This window comes from Salvia splendens, chromosome 10, assembly GCF_004379255.2.
Source record: "Salvia splendens isolate huo1 chromosome 10, SspV2, whole genome shotgun sequence".
Lineage (NCBI taxonomy): Eukaryota > Viridiplantae > Streptophyta > Magnoliopsida > Lamiales > Lamiaceae > Salvia > Salvia splendens.
This window is the reverse complement of record NC_056041.1, coordinates 11,964,602-11,983,619: the sequence shown is the minus strand read 5'-3', so window position 1 is coordinate 11,983,619 and position 19,018 is coordinate 11,964,602. Positions and strand designations below refer to the sequence as shown.

The 19,018-nt window shown below is 38.3% G+C and overlaps 1 protein-coding gene and 1 pseudogene across 1 annotated transcript; both read right to left on the bottom strand.

Moving 5' to 3' along the window:
* Positions 1 to 6,732: 6,732 nt before the first annotated feature.
* LOC121750221 (4-coumarate--CoA ligase-like) lies at positions 6,733 to 10,208 on the bottom strand. The gene is made up of 5 exons (XM_042144715.1): positions 9,128 to 10,208; positions 7,932 to 8,130; positions 7,289 to 7,502; positions 7,093 to 7,195; positions 6,733 to 6,994 (listed from the first exon to the last, which is right to left on the bottom strand). The coding sequence occupies exons 1-5, from the start codon at positions 10,133 to 10,135 to the stop codon at positions 6,869 to 6,871; spliced, it is 1,650 nt and encodes a 549-aa protein (XP_042000649.1). The 5' UTR covers positions 10,136 to 10,208; the 3' UTR covers positions 6,733 to 6,868.
* A 3,150-nt stretch (positions 10,209 to 13,358) lies between these two features.
* LOC121753396 lies at positions 13,359 to 18,044 on the bottom strand (annotated as a pseudogene).
* Between the last annotated feature and the right edge of the window lie 974 nt (positions 18,045 to 19,018).

Genomic DNA, 19,018 nt, shown 5'->3' with positions numbered 1-19,018 from the left:
GCAGTAGTTTTCCCGTTTATCAATAGGCTAGTAGCTTTCCGTAGTAAATGCAGGTAAAGAAATATAGATCACGACACAAGGGATTACGTGGTTCGATTTACTGAGGTAAATCTACATCCACGGAAGAAAGGAGGGCAAGATTGTATGCTTGATCTGGTTTACCAGCTTACAAATACAGACTTGCTATATGAATTTGATGTCTAGAGAGCTCTCTCTTCTCTATGATCTAAGTTCTATTTATACATTGAACTAAGATCGTGGTTGCATCACCACTAGCTAAGTCGTGGCTTACATCATCACTAATTAGGTCGTGGCTTACATCATCACTAATTAGATCGTGGATGTCGTGGAGGTCATGAGATCCTGCATGGGTCCACCACTAAATAGATCGTGTAGTGGAGGTCGTGGAGGGTCTGCATGAGTCCACTATCTCCCAGTTCGGTCGAATACTGAGACCGAACTGCTGAACTATTGCCGAGCAGCTTTTGCCGATCTGAGAGTAGAGCTTGATTGGTCGGCTTTTACCGAGCTGTAGGCTGGGGCCGAACTCTTTGGTAATGCCGAACTGATTGGTCGGCTTTTACCGTGGAGGGTCTGCATGAGTCCACTATCTCCCAGTTCGGTCGAATACTGAGACCGAACTGCATTCCTTGCCGAGCAGCTTTTGCCGATCTGAGAGTAGAGCTTGATTGGTCGGCTTTTACCGAGCTGTAGGCTGGGGCCGAACTCTTTGGTAATGCCGAACTGATTGGTCGGCTTTTACCGAGCTGTAGGCTAGGGCCGAACTCTTTGGTAATGCCGAACTGATACTCTTCCTTTGGCTTTGGGCTGATGGGCCGCCACTGCTATTGGGCTTGTTTAGTACGTACCCCATCACTACCCCCCCCCCCGAAAAGCGAAGTGAATCACTTCGGCGAAGGAGTCACTTCGGCATTCTGGATAAAAGGTACGGGGAAGGCTGACGTCAGGGGACGTGCTTGCGCGTGACTGCATTAAATGCGACAGTAAAATCCGCCGTTGAATCCTGAAAAGGTGGGATTCGAAACGGTGCGATGATTTTGAAATCTTCTCCGAATCTGATAAATACGTCCTTCTTCATCAGTTGAACACTTTTGCTATTGCTTCTTCTGCAATCTCTCTCTTTTGCGTAAAAATTTCCTTCCGCTTTCGAGAATTTCTTCAGAATTTCTTCAGACTTTCAAAGAGTAAGAACCATGTCTTCTTCTTCTTCTTCTGAGTCAGGTAGCGGTAGGAAAGGGGATAAGGGGTCTTCTAGCCGGAAAGAATCCGGGGAGAAGACCGTAGAGTATTTTCACAGCATCTTGAGTAAGGATACTGTGATCTCCTTACACGAAAAAATTTTTTTCCTGGGGGAAGGTTGCGATTCCCGACGACCTTCATAGGGCTGACTCGCCGCCGGAGGGTTACGCACCGTTTATGAAGCCGGCTTGGAATGCGGGCTTCGTTTCCCTCTTCCCCCTGCCTTTGTAGAGCTGCTAGATTTTTTCAACTCCCTTTAGGTCAGGTGACTCCGAACTCTTGGAGGCACTTATCGGCCTTTGCTGCCGAACTGCGTAGGCTAGATAAGGATCTGTCTCTGAGGGCAATCCTTAATTTCTTCCAGTTTATGGAAGGGATCTTGGTTTTACTTGATCCCTTTACAGCCCTTTAGGGCCTTCTGCAAAACCAAGTGGCCCAAAGTGGCAACATCACTTCTTTTTCTTATAATAGGACAGCGGCTCCGGCTTTCCCTGGAGAGGGCCGAAGTCCGTGATTCCTCATCCTCGGTTAGAACCGTTGGACGAGCTCGAGGGCGAGCTCAATAAGATTCCTATGATTAGGAAGCAGTACCTGGAGTCTGAGCTCGTCAAGGCGACTTCGTGTTCGACTCCTCGTCTTCGGACGAAGAGACTGAGGGTGAGGAATTCTTTTTTATGCATTACTGCCTTGACGACGAAAACTAACCTTGTTTTCTGCTTTTTGGCAGTGAACTTGCTGAACAAGATTAGCCGAAATCCTCCGAGCTTAAGGAGTCGGAGAAACAGAAGGCTACCAGCTCGGCGCCTGATGCCGAGAAGAATCCGAAGAGGCAAAAAGACCTCTTCTTCGGATCCAAAAAAGCCGGAGTCCACTTCGGCAAAGGGGAAGGGAAAGACCCAGAAGCCCCCAAGAGCGCCAGAGAAAGACGTGGTCTTGGCGCCTCCTTCGGAACATATCTGTGAGCCATTTTATGGCCCACGGACTTCGCCGAGGTGAATTCTCTTCTTGATTTCTGGCCTTGCTTTTTTCCTGTATTTTTTGTGGCCCCTCGGTTGACTTTTTCCTTTTTCCATTTTCAGAGGAACGATATGCTCTCCAAGCTCGTCGCCGTTGAACTCTCCAAGCGTCCAACGATTATGCTGAGATGCAGAGGAAGTTGGCGGCTGCTCGTCACCAGGCCGAACAGGCTAAGGCAGACTTTGAGAAGGCCAGAGCTGCTAGGATCTCGGCCCAGATGAACCAGTTTGCCAAAAACCAGCTCGTCATCCAGCGAGAGCAGACGAAACGAGGGATGCTGCCGCCGTGGTTGCCCAAGGGGAGGTTCTCCGTGCTTTCGCGGAGAAACTCTTTCTGAGCAATCAATTTTCGGCCTTTGTCGGTGATCTGCTGAAACTGATGACCGATAATGCCGAGCAGGGCCCGAAGTCGTTCTGCCGCTGTACGGCCGAGAGATAGCACTCGTCTCCAGAGTCTGCCGCTCCTTGAGGAGCTTGCTTCGTCCTCAGTCCTGCTTTCTGCTGACCGAGTTCGTAGTTGCCGAGCTGACCGGGCGAGAATATGGAGGCTATCTTTGCCTCCTTAGGGCCAGTTTCACCCGCTCCAATTTTCCACGGAGAGGGTGAGACCGAGCAGCTTGATCTGCAGACCGGAGACAGCAGGCCGAGCAAGAGGTGCTGCTGATCGGTGATGGGGCACGAGCAGGCTGGGGAGCAGGGAGCCGAGGCTGAAGCTGAGGCAGACAAGGAGAAGGAAGCTGAACCTCACCGAGGAGCCGGAGACGAAGCTGGCGGAGTATGATTTCGTCTCCTCTCTTAGTTTAGTTTCTTCCTTGTTGTAAAATGGCCTTGAAGCCCTCCTTGTGTAAAATTTTTTTTCTTATGAATGAAAAAATTCTTCTTTCTGCACTTGTGTCTTCGTATAGCTTTTCGTACTCTCTTTTATACTCCTGTTGTTGTTTACTACCTGCTCAGTAAACTGAAATGCCGAACTGACATAGGCTGCTTGTGTATTCTTAACTCTTAAGAGCTGGAGGTACTTCACTGGAAGCGGCTGTACTCTTCCGCTTTAGACGAAGCTGAGAAAAAAAGCCATAGCTGACCAGATGAAGAATGACGAACTCTTGGCTTGTTTAGTGAAGCTGGAGGCCGACAATAAGGACTTAGAGTCCGAAAAGAAAGATCTGGAGCGAGCTGAATACTGCCGTCGTTGAGAGGACTGCGTATGAGGATTTCATCAGCAGGCGCGGGGAATGACCATCTCTGAAGTTCAGGAACGAGTTGACGAACTGTGGAGAATATCATGTACTCCGGAGGAACAATGCGCTGGAGAGCTCGGCTTGCCAACAAGTTGTGAAATCATTGCGGCGCTGGGCTTCTCGGTACGACATCGTTCTTTCCCGGCGTCCTTCAATCGAGAGATTCCTTAGGCATTTCTCGCCAACAGAATTGTATATACTGATAGCGTCCAGGGAAGTCATGAAGGATTCACTAACCCGTCGTAAGTCATCGACGGAGTTCGGGTAAGTTCTGTTGGGCAGGGAGGTTCGAGTGATATCGTCCGAGCACACGGAGTCTTCAATGCTCCGTAGCATGGCGAACTCCAGACACTTCTTCGGTATGGAAGGAGATGGAGTTCTCCTTGTGATTCCGGGTACCGAGGAGGCAACAGGAACATGTCGGGAGGATTGAGGATTCTTCTTCCTGGGATAGACACGGCACTACTTGCCGGGTAGTGACTTTCAATTTCTGGTATGAGGATGGGAGAATCCCACCGTCTTCGTCTCCGGCTGTTTGGCCCTTTTGCAGGGAAAAAATTAAGAATCTTCTGCTTCTCGGCCAAAACAACTTGACAGCCTCGTTCAAATCGGGCTCTGCGGAAGACTCGTCGCATAGTCTTTTGAGCGGTTTGTTCACTTCTCCGTGAGAACTGGAAAAGTTAAAATTTTTCTATTCCGAGGGGGGGGGGGGGGGCCGTTTCCAGACCTGCGGGCTGGACTAGCTCCTCATGGTTACCACGAACGGTATTATGGGTGTTACGTGATCTGGTATGCATTTTTTTGGTGGAAGAGGATCAAAAACTCGCTTTATCACAAATTTGGTTCTCATGTTCCCACAGACGGCGCCAGTGATGGTTGGGCGAATTTTTGATAGTAGTAAATGCAGGTAAAAGAAAATATAGATCACGACACAAGGGATTACGTGGTTCGATTTACTGAGGTAAATCTACATCCACGGGAAGAAAGGAGGGCAAGATTGTATTGCTTGATCTGGTTTACCAGCTTACAAATACAGACTTGCTATATGATATTTGATGTCTAGAGAGCTCTCTCTTCTCTATGATCTAAGTTCTATTTATACATTGAACTAAGATCGTGGCTTGCATCACCACTAGCTAGGTCGTGGCTTACATCATCACTAATTAGGTCGTGGCTTACATCATCACTAATTAGATCGTGGATGTCGTGGAGGTCATGAGATCCTGCATGGGTCCACCACTAAATAGATCGTGTAGTGGAGGTCGTGGAGGGTCTGCATGAGTCCACTATCTCCCAGTTCGGTCGAATACTGAGACCGAACTGCTGAACTATTGCCGAGCAGCTTTTGCCGATCTGAGAGTAGAGCTTGATTGGTCGGCTTTTACCGAGCTGTAGGCTGGGGCCGAACTCTTTGGTAATGCCGAACTGATTGGTCGGCTTTTACCGAGCTGTAGGCTAGGGCCGAACTCTTGGTAATGCCGAACTGATACTCTTCCTTGGGCTTTGGGCTGATGGGCCGCCACTGCTATTGGGCTTGTTTAGTACGTACCCCATCATTTTTGATACGTGATTTAAGATAATTTGTGTTAGATGAGTTAAGTGTATAAAGAATGAAATAAAAAATGATAGAGAATAAAGTGAAAGAGAGTAAAATAAGCTGAAGAAGAAATGTTGACTTTTACTAAAAATAATAATAACTCCACCAACGTACTAAAATGACAAAAAAATGAAATGAATATTTTTTTTTCAATCACATTAAATTACCTCGTACACGATATCCTTATTCATTAATAGCTTCGAATATGATAATTATTCAATTATATAATCACTCACGATTGCAGTACCTCGTACACGATATCCTTATTCATTAATAGCTTCGAATATGATAATTATTCAATTATATAATCACTCACGATTGCAGTTGTTTCGGAAAAACGTTGCTAATTCACACCCACGTTTCATATATACGTGAATTTGCCATTTATTTATGGTTGTGTTAATTTGACTAGCACCTAATAAGGCAATAAGGATGAATTTTCTACCTGAAAATGGAATTCCTATGTAAACAGATATAGGGCACATGTTTCTAGGAGGATGCATCATTTTGGGTTGGCCGGTTGGGTGTAATTCCTAAATCAAATCCCAATTCTAGACAACAAATTAAGAGCCTGCCCATATATGTAATTTGCTACTCTACAAACTGTAAAATATTCTCAATCTCAATCTCAATCTCAATCTCAATCAAAGAGCCTAATAATATCATTGCTATTACAGTACCAAAGTAGTATACTAGTGCGGCCATACAGCTATTTAATCATAGGGTTATGATCAATTGAGATTTTTTAGCCTAATTGAGAATTGATATGCATTATTAGTTACTCATTTTTATTAAATGAGTGGTCCAGAATTTACCGCATGAAAATTATTTTTAGATTAATTAATTATGAAAGGGCATAATGGTAATTTCATGGTACATTTTATTCAATAAATATTTTTTTTGATTTTAATTTTTTGTAATTTTTTTTTAAATTTTTAAATTTTTTTTGTCAACTACATATACAATTCATGTCAACTACACACGTATAATATCAACTATGTGTACAATCCATGTCAACTACGTGTACAATTCATGTCAACTACACACGTATAATGTCAATTACATATACAATTCATGTCAACTATATACATATAATTATAAGTTGTTGACATTTGATGTGCATGCTATTGGTATTTGATGTGCAAGCTATTGACGATAATACCCTCGAGTTGACATTTTAAAAATGTTGTGCATGAGTGACTGAAAATCAATCTCAATTCTCAATCAAGCTAAAAAATCTCAACATAAAATACCCTTTTAATCATATGTATACATCAATATTTGAATGCCTAAAAATGGTATCTGCCTATAGTCCTATACAGACATTCTAATTTTTTATTTGACCACAACTCTAGTACAGAATAGTATTCTGGTGCTCAATGAAATTAATTAGTAGTACTAAATTAGAAGTACTACTCCACCGAAAAGTTTCTTTATTTTAGGCAGACGGCAGTGCATTCGCCGTAATTATAATTGTAGTTACTTATGATTAATAATCTCTAATAATAATCAATAGTCAACATGATTATCCTACCAGAGCTTGCAATTCAGATTTCAGCGACAGGTTTGTCTTTCCCTTTTCTCTTAATACACATTTGAAAAAAATGATGAAGTTTAAAAGTTTAATCAACAAATAATAGATTTAATATTGCAACACCACACCAACATTTGTGTGTCTTGAAAACCCCATCATATCACAAAATAATACAAGAACTTGTTTTTTTTTGTTAATATGGCTTCAAATACTTGCAGCTTTATCAGTTTGGAGAAGGTGTAGTTGCTGCTAATATTGCCTTCAAATCCTTTCTCAATATTTTTCCAGATGGATTTTTGGGGATGGCGTCAATGAAAAATACTCGGTTAATTCTCTTGTAGAAAATAACCTGCAAAACCCAATAATTTTCATTATATTAAAATTCCATTATTAATTTAAAAAGAATTACTAATAAAGTGTAAATAAAATAAAATAAAAATATCCAACCTGTTTGGATATGAATTGCTTGATCTCATCCTCAGTAATTGTTGATCCATTTGATTTAACAACAAAGGCAACTGGCACTTCTCCTGCTTGTTCATCTTTCATTCTGCACAATATAATTACCTTAGATTTAAATACATTCATTATTTTATATCAATAATAGAGAGTCAGGATCACCAATTTATCGAGCGGGACTTACGAGACAACAGCGGCGTCGGAGATGTTGGGATGGTTGAGGAGGAGGGCTTCAATCTCGGCAGGGGCAACTTGGTAGCCTTTGTACTTGATTATCTCCTTAAGACGATCAATAATAAAAAGCTCATCTTCTTCATCAATGAACCCTATGTCTCCTGTGTGTAGCCATCCTTGTTTGTCAATTGTTCTCTCTGTTGCCTCTGCATCATTCAAATAACCTGCAACAATAAATTTATTTATTGCATATTAAATACTTATAATTATTGCGACGAAATATTTTTGTTTTGGAACATCAATATTTTGAACAAGCAAAAATAAACGGTACATATAGCGTGGGATAGTGATTTTCATGGGTATGTGTCCTCACAATAACATAACTACCACCAACTTTATTCTATGCGTCATGATGACATATGTAATGATGTGTTGGTGATGTTACTAATTCCATTTTACAAAAACACCCTCAACTACTTAAAACCTTGGAGATTAAATTTTATTGAAAATAAAACTGCGACCTCTAGATTAAAATTTAATTTCACGGCAGTGTGTTCATATTAATACACAAATTATTTAGACTTGTCTTATTCTGAAATTGAGTGTAATTCAAATATGAGTGAAATAATTTCACCAAGAATGGAAATTTGTACCTTTCATGATTTGATCACCACGGATGCAAATTTCACCAGGTTGGTTGCGCCCTAACGAAGCACCACTTTCCGTGTCAACGATTTTCATCTCAGCATTTCTTACCACGGTCCCGCATGCACCAGATTTTATCTCAAATGACTCTTTCGCAAATGCCAAACACATCGCTAGCACCGGTCCGGCTTCCGTCATTCCATAACCCTGCAGCACATGTCATCATTTAATGAAACTCCAAATATTTTAAATATTGTTACTTGTCACAAGTCAATCCATAATTATACAATTAGGACCCGTTTTATAGGTGATAAACCAAGGTTAAGGTTGGTGGGACCCACCACAATCCAATGTTTGATACAAATTTTCAGCCTGGATAAATGCAATCCAAGGCCCGAAAAAAATTGCGGCGGCCCGCCAGGCCCGCGTGAATAGTGCCCGTTTTCACTATTGGGCTTAGTTAATGTGACCCACAAAATTTGTGGGTTTATTTTATCCTCTTGTGGGTTTATTTTATCCTACATAAATCCTACATTTGGCCCGAAAATTTTATCCTATGTTAATCCTCTTGCTATAACCCACTCACTCTATAAAACGGGTCCTTATTAGCTAAATATTGTCTCACGAATTTTGATCGATAAAAAAGTGTTAGGCAACTTTTCTATTACTACTATCATATTTCCTGAAAATTAAATTATTGGTGGGGCAAACTTTTTGTCACGTGTCGATTACAACATATCGTATCTATTAGGCTTGCTTAAAAAAGATTCCGTGTGTAATTGAGTGAGATTTTGGACTCTCTAAAATTCATTTTTATATTGAGCAATAAACTGATTATTTGAAGGTATACGTTTCTTTCTTAGGTAGGAAAATGAGCCACTCAATACACTAATTTGGTGCACTATCGACGTGTATGTTACAATTAATTTGGATCCACTACTATACATATTCTTTAAATGATAATGGGTGAGAAACAAATAAACCATTTGCTGTAGAGTATTCAACATCAGAACATGGACATAAATCGCATTAAATTAATAATGCGGCATGATTTGAAACCATATGTTTTTAATGTTTCTCTCTAAATTTAGTTAGTCACATCAATTTCAGAGCGTCACTATATAAAGAATAAAAATAATGCGCAAGTGCAAAACACAGGAATAAAATTTGTAACATTATATTTTTACTGTATTTGGTTGCTTACCTGTCCAAGCTTGGCATTAGGAAACTTATCCCTCACCGCCTCCTCGAGCTCCTTCCCCAGCGGCGCCGCCCCCGACATCACCGTCCTCACCGACGAAAGGTCGTACTTATCCACCACTGGACTCTTCACGATCGCCAGAACAATCGGCGGCACGAACGGCCCGATCGTCACCTTATACTTCTGAATCAGCTCCAGAAACGGCTCAATTTCGAATTTCTGCATCACCAAAATCGCGGCGCCGGCGCGGAGCCCGCACAGCAGGATCGAATTCAGCGAGTAAATGTGGAAGAACGGCAACACGCAGATCATCACGTCGTCGCTGTGAATATACAGATTCGGATTCTCGCCGTCGACCTGCTGCGCGACGCTCGTGACGAGCCCCTTGTGCGTGAGCATCACCCCCTTGGGCAGCCCCGTCGTGCCGGAGGAGTACGGCAGCGCCACCACATCGTCGGGGCTGAAATCCACCGCCGGCAATTCACTCTCATCCGCGGCAATCAGCTCCGAGAATTGCAGATAATCGGCCGGCGAGGCCTCCGGCGGCGGCGAGTCCACCAGCACAACCCTAACGCCGTTATCCTTAGCGTAGCCGTTAACTTTGGCGACGTGGCACGCCTGCGTTATGATTAGCTTAGCGTCGGAGGCCTTCGCCTGCTTGACGACCTCGGCAGGGGTAAAATAGGGATTTGCCATTGTCGAGACGGCGCCGATGTAGGAGGCGCCGAGGAAGGCGAAGACGAACTCCGGCGAGTTGGGGAGGAGGATCATGACGGTGTCGCCGTGGCGGAGTCCGAGGCGGCTGAGCCCGGCGCCGGCTCTTCGGGAGAGGGCCTCCACCTCCTCGTAGGTGTAGACGTCGCCGGAGCCGCCGTTGATCAGGCAGGGCTTGGTTCGGTACTTGGAAATGTTCTGGAAGCAGTAGGAATGCAGAGGAAGGTGCTTGGGAATGTAGATGTCGGGGAGTTTCGATCGGAAAATGACGTCATCTTTTCTTGCTGCGGTATCCATGTGTGGAATCGGAGGGGAAATGTTGGTATCAACTTTTGTTGTGTTGTAGAGTTGAACCTGAAAATGAGAGTTGGGATTTGAGGGATATATAATATACTATCTTGCTCAAAGTTGGTGAGATAGGGACTTGATGGGGAATTTGTGTTGCTCAGGGGTAAATTTGGGAATTTGGTTTTCTTTTCAGTGTGGTTGGTGAGAAGAGTTGAGTGGGCATTGGTGAATAGTCTTGAATCCACTCTTTCTATAATTGGATTATGAAAAAAGGCTAATCCTTCAAAATAGCTTTGATTTACAATAAATTTTCAGATTTTTTGTATTGGACATGCTTTTATATTATGTCTTACTACTATGAGAAGAAGAGACTATTTGATCTTTTAAGGTGATTTCATTTGTAGAGTGAATGAATGCATAATTGAAACGTAATTAAGAGTTTGTGTCTGAGTAAAACATTTAGATAGAACACATCAAATATATAGTTTGCTTAATGGAGTATAATTTATATCTTCTATGGTTGACAAAGTCTACCCTGTGATCTAAGACCCCCCCTAATCACAAAGATTAGTATTAAATTCTAAATACAGAATATAATCACATTTTGACAATTATTCCACAGAATTTGTTTTTTCATTGTAAAAAAGCTATTGGTGGAGGCTATAGTTTCATTTCATCCAACTAAAAGAAAGCTACTGGTAGAGGCTAAGTGTCCTCTAACTACAAAAAAATAGTAGTAGTCAATTCAACATAAAAATATTTTGCGATGCACATATTTGCATATTTCGGGTGAGCAATAGTGCTAGTAATTTTATGTAAATATTATCCACCGAATGTTTGTACAATAATAACATCAAACAGAAACTTGATGGGAAAATTGGAATAAATGAAAGGGTTGATTGGTCAAATATGATTGACAAGCAAAAACTAGTAATAGTAGTAATACTTTGTCAATGGAGAAGCCATCAAGCGAGACCATCAATTCTAGTTGAATTTATCAAAATCGCAAACAAATTGTATTTTATTAATTCGAAACAATATTTCTACTAGTTGCATAATCAAATTTCATGTTATAAAATTTAATTCATATTAAACTTTGTTAGTTCCATGTGTACATTTGAATCATAGCCCAATTGATGATATTTTTTGAGAGAAACCATATGAGTTGACGTAACCATATGGTTGGTGTAAATGTAGGTAAGGTATTATGATGAAAGATGTGATATTTTCCACGTAGGATCAACCTAACATGAGAACTGACGGAGGATAGGGTCTCCTTGAACGGCCGATCAACGTCGTCGTTGTTACCTACTACCACGACGTCGTATTGTCTAGCATTTTGTCTATTACGTGGCAAGGGCAGGGATGATGCAATTGGGTTATATTACTAGGAAACAGTATCGGATTTATTCAAAAATTGGTAGTTGCATTTCAATATTCGTAAGCTCTAATTAGGTTTAATCGTTGCAATTTGCCAGCCTGCCCAATTATTTTAATTTGTTGCTATTTTTAAATTAATTTTTTTTGGTAATGTGACCTGCAAATTTTGGCTTATTCCTGATCGTTTTTTTTAATTTTTTTTCAAACATTTGTATTGTATATCTTAATTTATATATTAAAAACTGAGTTATGATCAAATCAGGAACGGAACCAGAAATACAAATTAGTTGGGGTTAAAATTTAATAAAATAATAATATTATTATAAAAAAATTAATGTAATATATATTTATTATATTTATTTAATTCAATTTGTTATTCCGATAGATTTGTAATAAATCAAACAAACCAAAAATTAATAATATGCAATCAAATTAGAAAAATCTGATACTCCTATGTTGTTTGAAATATGAAAACAATCATAAATGTTGAGGAATCAAAATTAAGAGTAATGAGGTATTAGATCGAAATATATTTATAAAAATAGGTATTAGAATAAAAACTAATTTAGTTGTTGTAATTTTGTTATTTGGTCTTTAATTTGATGTTATGTATTTCAAATAGTATTCAAATAACTATTTTTAATTTGATGTTATGTAGCAGTATAATTTAGGTGAATCCAATTAAATATAATAAGGCATTAATTAAATAATGTCATGTACTAATTATTTTAATAAAATAAAGTAATTAGTCTCAAAACCTACTGTGTCATACCATGAATTTAAAACTGTGGAAATGTATTTGTTTATTTAAATTTTAAAAATTACAAATTGCTAGCATAATTAAACAGTCAACCTAATCAACATGGTTTATCTATTACTTTATGATTTATTATTTTCACATATTAATATTGTGCATTTCACGTTTCATATAATACTAATCACACGCGTAAACTAGTTGTGATTTTATTAACTCTGGATCAAAAAATTGCTGTTGTGACCGAGTCATTCATCATTGAATATAAATACGACACCAGTCAGACTAAAGGATATAGTCAAATAATATGCTGTTTAGTTTTAGCATTCGATAATTGGTTTGCTGATTTAATGTAAAAAATTACAATAAATTTCTAAAGTGTACGGTAGCTGTGCTGCAGCAATCATATGTTCTTTTCATCATTTTTGTTTGATAAACAAGAAAAAAACAGAGAGGAAAGCATCGGAAAAAGAAGGAAGAATATAATGAAGGCTAATTTGGAAACATATTACCTGACAAGCTAATGAACCACTCCCAAATAGCTTGGAAACATAATAGACATTTATTTAATCAAAAATTCCAAAGACTTAATTATTTACAACTCCTACTTACTAATATAGTGAGAATTTTAAATGTAGGATATTTCAAGACGTGTCTACAAATTATACTCCATACCTTCATCAATCATGATTTTAACCCACCAAGATTGAAGTGAAAAAAATAATCATCCTTCAACAGATAAAATAAGAATAGAACTAAAAAAGAATATTAAATTATTTTTGTAATAAATAAAATAAGAATAGAACTAAAAAGTAAACGATTAATATCAACTTGAATGGACCAAGGCCCAATTTCAAGAAGCCACCTTTTGAAGGTCCATTAGGCTTGATTGTATCTATTTGGGTCTTGAAGTTTAAATTGAGTGGATATTTTTAATTGATTTATAAACTTGATTGTTGCGATGAAAGAGTATAAGCAATTTAAAAGCATTACGGCCTACCAATAACGAAATACTAGTATTTTAATTACAGATGCTAACATTTATTACAACACAAATATTTAAAAATCATCAGTACGATTAAAATTGGATCTTGAAAATAACATTACAAATTTACAACCGAACTTTTCGATTATAATGTTAAAAGTTTTCTTTGTGGAGTACAAATTTGGCTGGGTTTGGGTGAGAAATTTTAGTTGCCTTTTTCAGATCTCTCATCGTTGCTGGTGCCCCACAATAAAACACTCCTGCAAAAATGGCCAACAACAATTTTCTTAATCAATCAAGTAATTAAATAATGATTTATGAGTTCACTTACATTAACAAAAACAATAGTATATGAACTCACCAACTTTAGAACCAGGATGATTCGTTGAAATTGTTTGGAAGACTGTGTCCCAATTAGGCCTACCAAAGTGTGACTTGACCCTTGTCCCAGCCACAATATCGATTCCACTTTTAGCAAGGATGATTGATTGAAGCTTAGAAATTAGGAGGGAACGAGCATTCCCTTCTTCATACACATTTGTGCAGTAATTGTGCATTTCTATGACTCGGTTATGGTCCATTTCGACAACCTCATTCATCACGCCTTTGAACCAATCGAACGTACCCTGCTCTTTAGTCACCCAATAGAAGTAAGCCTTTTTCGTCTTGAATTGATCATGTTTATCACTGCCATGGCTTCCCTCCTCGATCGCGTTCTCTTCATCCTCCATGGCTTTTATATTGGTGGCGATGTCCTTCACCACGCTGATCATTGGGGTTGCGCCGATCCCCAGCCCTATTAGTACCACAGTTTCGTATTTTTTGTAGTCTTGTGTTGGTGCTCCGTAAGGACCGTTGATTAGTATTTTTGGTATACTGTGGGATTGAGACATTTAGTACCAATGTATGATGATTGTTTTGTGATTTGTGCTATTAATCCATGAACACAATTGTTTTAGAATGGGTTGAGGAAAAGTCCGACTTACTTATGATTATTTTCTACATCAATAAACTTGGTTGACTGATGTCCACTTTTTTCTGTAAGTGGCGGCCGAGGTACCTTACAAGGAACAAAAAAAACATAATACTATTACAATTAATAAGCCACGCATTTTTAATTCTAAACAAACAATAAGACATTACTAGATAAATTAAGTATAAAAATACTTTGTAAAACGGTAGGCTAAGAGTATATATATATATATAGGAGATTGTTGATTTCAGATAATGTTCGAATACTGAACTAGGAGTACTATATCATTTTACAAATACATTAATATCAGTTGGATTCACAAAATATTCATATCAGTTTGCTGACTCGTGAATATCAGTTCCTGACTCAATATCAGTTCGTTGGCTCATGAATATCACTTCTTGATATATTTTGTAATGGTAACTAATACTAATTATATTTTGTAATGGTAACTAATACTAATTTATCAGAAATTTGATATAATTTTTGGTTCTCAAAGTTCACTTTTTTAAAGAAAAATTCACTTTATATAAAAAGGAAATTGTTAGACTCCTCATCCAAACAAGACAAAAGCCAAGCACTAGGATAAAACTACACATCATAATCGAGTGTGTATAGTCAACTCTCAAATAAAATAAAAAAACTTTAAAATACTACTCCCTCCGTTCCATAATAATAAAGTCATTTTGCTATTTTGGTACGTTCCATAATAATAAAGTCATTTCTTTTTTTAGTAAAAGTCAACACATTTCTCCACACTTACTTTACTATCTCTTACTTTATTCTCTCTTCATCTCTCTACCTTTTCATTTTCCACTTTATTCTCTCTTTACTTAACTCATCTAACACAATTTTTCTTAATCTCCGTGCCGGAAAAAAACGCCTCCAGTACTATGGAACGGAGGGAGTAAAAAACAGTAACAAATAGAGTAATGAAATAGAATCTCAAGTAAAATTTAAGAGTGGATAACATTTATCAAAATGAGCATATATATGAATTTACCTTTGAGCTGAATACTTCCTGAATTTTTTTGGTCCAGTCACCGGCATCCGAATGTGAACACTTAAATAATCTTCTCTAGGAGCTGAAGTTATTGAAAAAGGGTGCCTGCAATTATTTAAGTAATCCAATTATTATAAATAAGACAACATTAATTATATGCAGTTTGTCAAACTGGTTGTTACACATACAATTACCTGTCAATTCATGGTAGGTAGTCTATAATATACACCTCTACTAAGTCTAAGATACAAAGTTTGAGTTTGATCATTAACAATACATATACTTTAAAAGCATCTAGATGATCCCATATTCATGACATGTTAATCTATCATACTACTTTTTTACATTTCATAATAATAATATAAAAAAATATGGAGACACATACCATTCAAATGGAGAAACAGCTGAACAGTTGACAAAAATATACTGTCCACTTTTATATCTGAATGTTTCTTTATGAGGCTTCATGTGCAGTGCTAACACTTTTCCTGGGTAGAATGCCACCTTCATCCATGAAATTAATTAAAACAAGCACATGAATACTGTACAAAAAACAATTATAGTAACATTTATTATGGTTTATTTTGGTGCAATATTTATTTACCCTAAGGGTCTTGACTGGCTTGACGCTGGATCTGAAGGCTCTTATCAATCTTTCTCCAACATAAATTGTGATAGGAATGGCAACATACATCCAAGTCTACACACAACACACATATAATCAGATAACTCAATCAAAAAAATATCACTTTAAACTCTAAATAGGAGAGTGAGAACTCACAGTTTTGTTGTACCATTCATGGGTCATATATAGGTTGATTCCATGAAGAATGAGAAGGGTATAGACAATGATGAACATGTGGTGTGAATACCAGAAGGCATTGAACCCTGCAAGCTTGTCCAAAGGCTTTGGTAGATGCACTTTGTTCCTTCTAAAAAATGGTGATGCAAGTGTGAATGCTATAGCCATCAAAACCACCATCACTATCCCTGTCACACCCTCATGCCCTCTCACATAATGCCAATAACTCTTTGGCTGATCATCTCCAAAGTACGGTGCCATCTTCTTGTACTCCTCCGGGCTCGCATGCATGAGTCGCGGAAAATCGCACGCCAGATGGCTTATCCCGTGTATTCCAACTCCTATTCCGATCGCCGTGGCAACAATCTATAAATCCAATATTTCAATCAAATATTATTTATTTGATTGGAACTAGAACCCTATCTAACAATAGTACTAATTAAATCTGTAAAAAAAATAGTTTAGTTGTGGACGACATAGGTTTAATTTAAGTAAAGTTTTATCAGGGGAAAATCAGACCTACACCTCAAAGAAGAAAAACTTATTATAAATACATAAAGAGTAATGTTAGTGGACGGCATAAAATAGAAAAACAAGATACCATATGGAAATTGATATTGTCATCAAAGGGAAGAACCGCGCCTAAGCTAGTCCTGTTCCTGAGCCACGTGATGGTGTTCCGGCACATGGGGAGCAGAACCAGCGCCATGTTGAGCTTGAGCGTCTCGGCCGCGCCTTTGGCCATACAAACGCAGTGCCCCATCACCTCGAAAGCCGCCTTGTTTTTGTACTGCACATATTTGTAGGCGAAAAGCGCCGCCATAACTCCAATCCACAGCGCCAGCACCCACACCCTCCGCCAATTTCCGTCCAAAAAATACGCAGCGCCTCTGTAGAACCGCTTGATGAGCACCTCGATTTTCGTTGGCGGCCTGCGGATCTCACTCGGCAGCTTGCTCAGATTCCGGCTGTAGTCCGCGTCCAAGTCCTCCGGCTGTAGGAGCTTCTCCAAGTCTTGTATCTATGTATCGATTATTAATTAATTTGATTTTAGGTTGAGATTAATAGTTAGATTGGTTGAGTTGAGTTGTACCATGATGTACCCAAGCTTGTTGGGGTCTAATTCTTCCATAATTACTTTTGCATAACTATCTTCCTCTTTTTTGTTGACTGACAGCTTGTTTGCTTTAGCACTCAGGCTTGTAATCTACATGACAACTTATTAGGATCAGCGACTGCACATTATATTACTGTATTGTTTTTCCAAACAACATACAGTTCATATAATTATATCATATAATACCTCCCGGATTTCATCTTCAGTAATTCTTCCATCTCCATTTTTATCAACCCTGGATTCAGAATTCAAATTGCATTAATTTATAATACATACATATATAGGTTGGAAATGAGATCGAGTGTAAGAGTAATGTTTACATTTCAAAAAAAATTTGAAGGCCGCCATCGAAAGTTGGGTCAGCAATCTGTTCCCAGAAAATTTTGAGCTGTTCTTTGTTGATGGAATTGCTGGAGATATCCCACTTCCGGGCAAGCACGTCGAAGAGCTCGCCGTCGAACGTAGACGACTCCTTCATTCCTATACACACATAAAATAAAACATAAGAATTTATTTATATTAGTATTAATTAAGCTCAGACTACTATAACTTCAATAATTATACCAATGCATTTGCCAAAGTCGTCGCGTGACAACATTCCATCATCGGATTTGAGTTTGTTGAAGCGCTCCTCGACGCGGTCCCACGTGCCACCGGTCTTGCTGATGAACTTGAGCCCCGTGAGGGCCCGCGAAGCGACGGTCTTGGCCCGGTCGAGTTTCCTCGCCGGCCGCCTCACGGAAACCAAATGCTTCACCTCTTGTTTCAGTCCAAACGAAGACTTGTTTTCCTCCCCATTCATACCATCATTGTTTTGCATCTCTGATTCTCTATTAGTATAAACTAATGATCATGCAAGATAACGACTGAGATTTCCGATAATTGATGCTGTTGGATGTTGGTTTTTTCAGGCACTCAATTTATACGCATGAATTTGGTGTGTGAACTCACCAGTTTTTGTTAAGATGTCTACTTTATTTTTTATTATGTTGAATTAATTATATATTTTTACAAAGATACGTTGAAATGATATGATATGCTAAGGATTGTTTTATTTCGGTTTACACGCTAATCGACAAAAAATTGGACTAAAAACATCGTGAACAACCATTATTATCAAGCTGGAAATTAGGAATAGTAAATGGTGCCCGGAATCAATATAACGTGGATGAGTATTTGGGGTCAGTAATCACTATATGACTTATTAATAGAATATTTGCATAGTCTTACAAATCCATTAGTTGGAAGGTATTAAAATTTTACTACTCGGAATAAAGAAAAGTTTTACGTATGCGACTTTAACCTATATTAAATGATCTCGAAGAGCTAAAATGAATATATACTCTCGTCATCTGCGGTTATTAATTGCCTTATTTTGAAACGGTTTGAATTTTTAGATAAAACTATCAAAATAACTATAATTATGATAGCTAGTGTAGCTAGTAATAATATTTTTTATACTACAATACTAAGTTTTTGATATTTGAGTAATTTATTAATATTAATATCATATTAATGATTAATTTATTAATAACAATTATCTTGTAGACCGTCTCATGCTACTACATTTTTCTTTTTGGTTCATAAATTAAGAATTGAGTGATTAGTGTAATTAAATTAATATTTTAAATTTAATAAGAGAATACTTAATTAACTCTAATATCTTAATTAAATATCATAGTTCTTACTTAAAGTTGAGAAATAGTGTAGACATACCGAAAAAGAAAAGTGCGAGTAGCATGAAAGGGATGTGGATAATGAATATCAAATTAAAATTTATATTGATTATTATTAAAAAAATTACTATTAAAGTGAGTAGGGTGAAGGGTCTATGTCAACTTTATAAAGATAATTACTATAAATAAAAAGTGGATATAT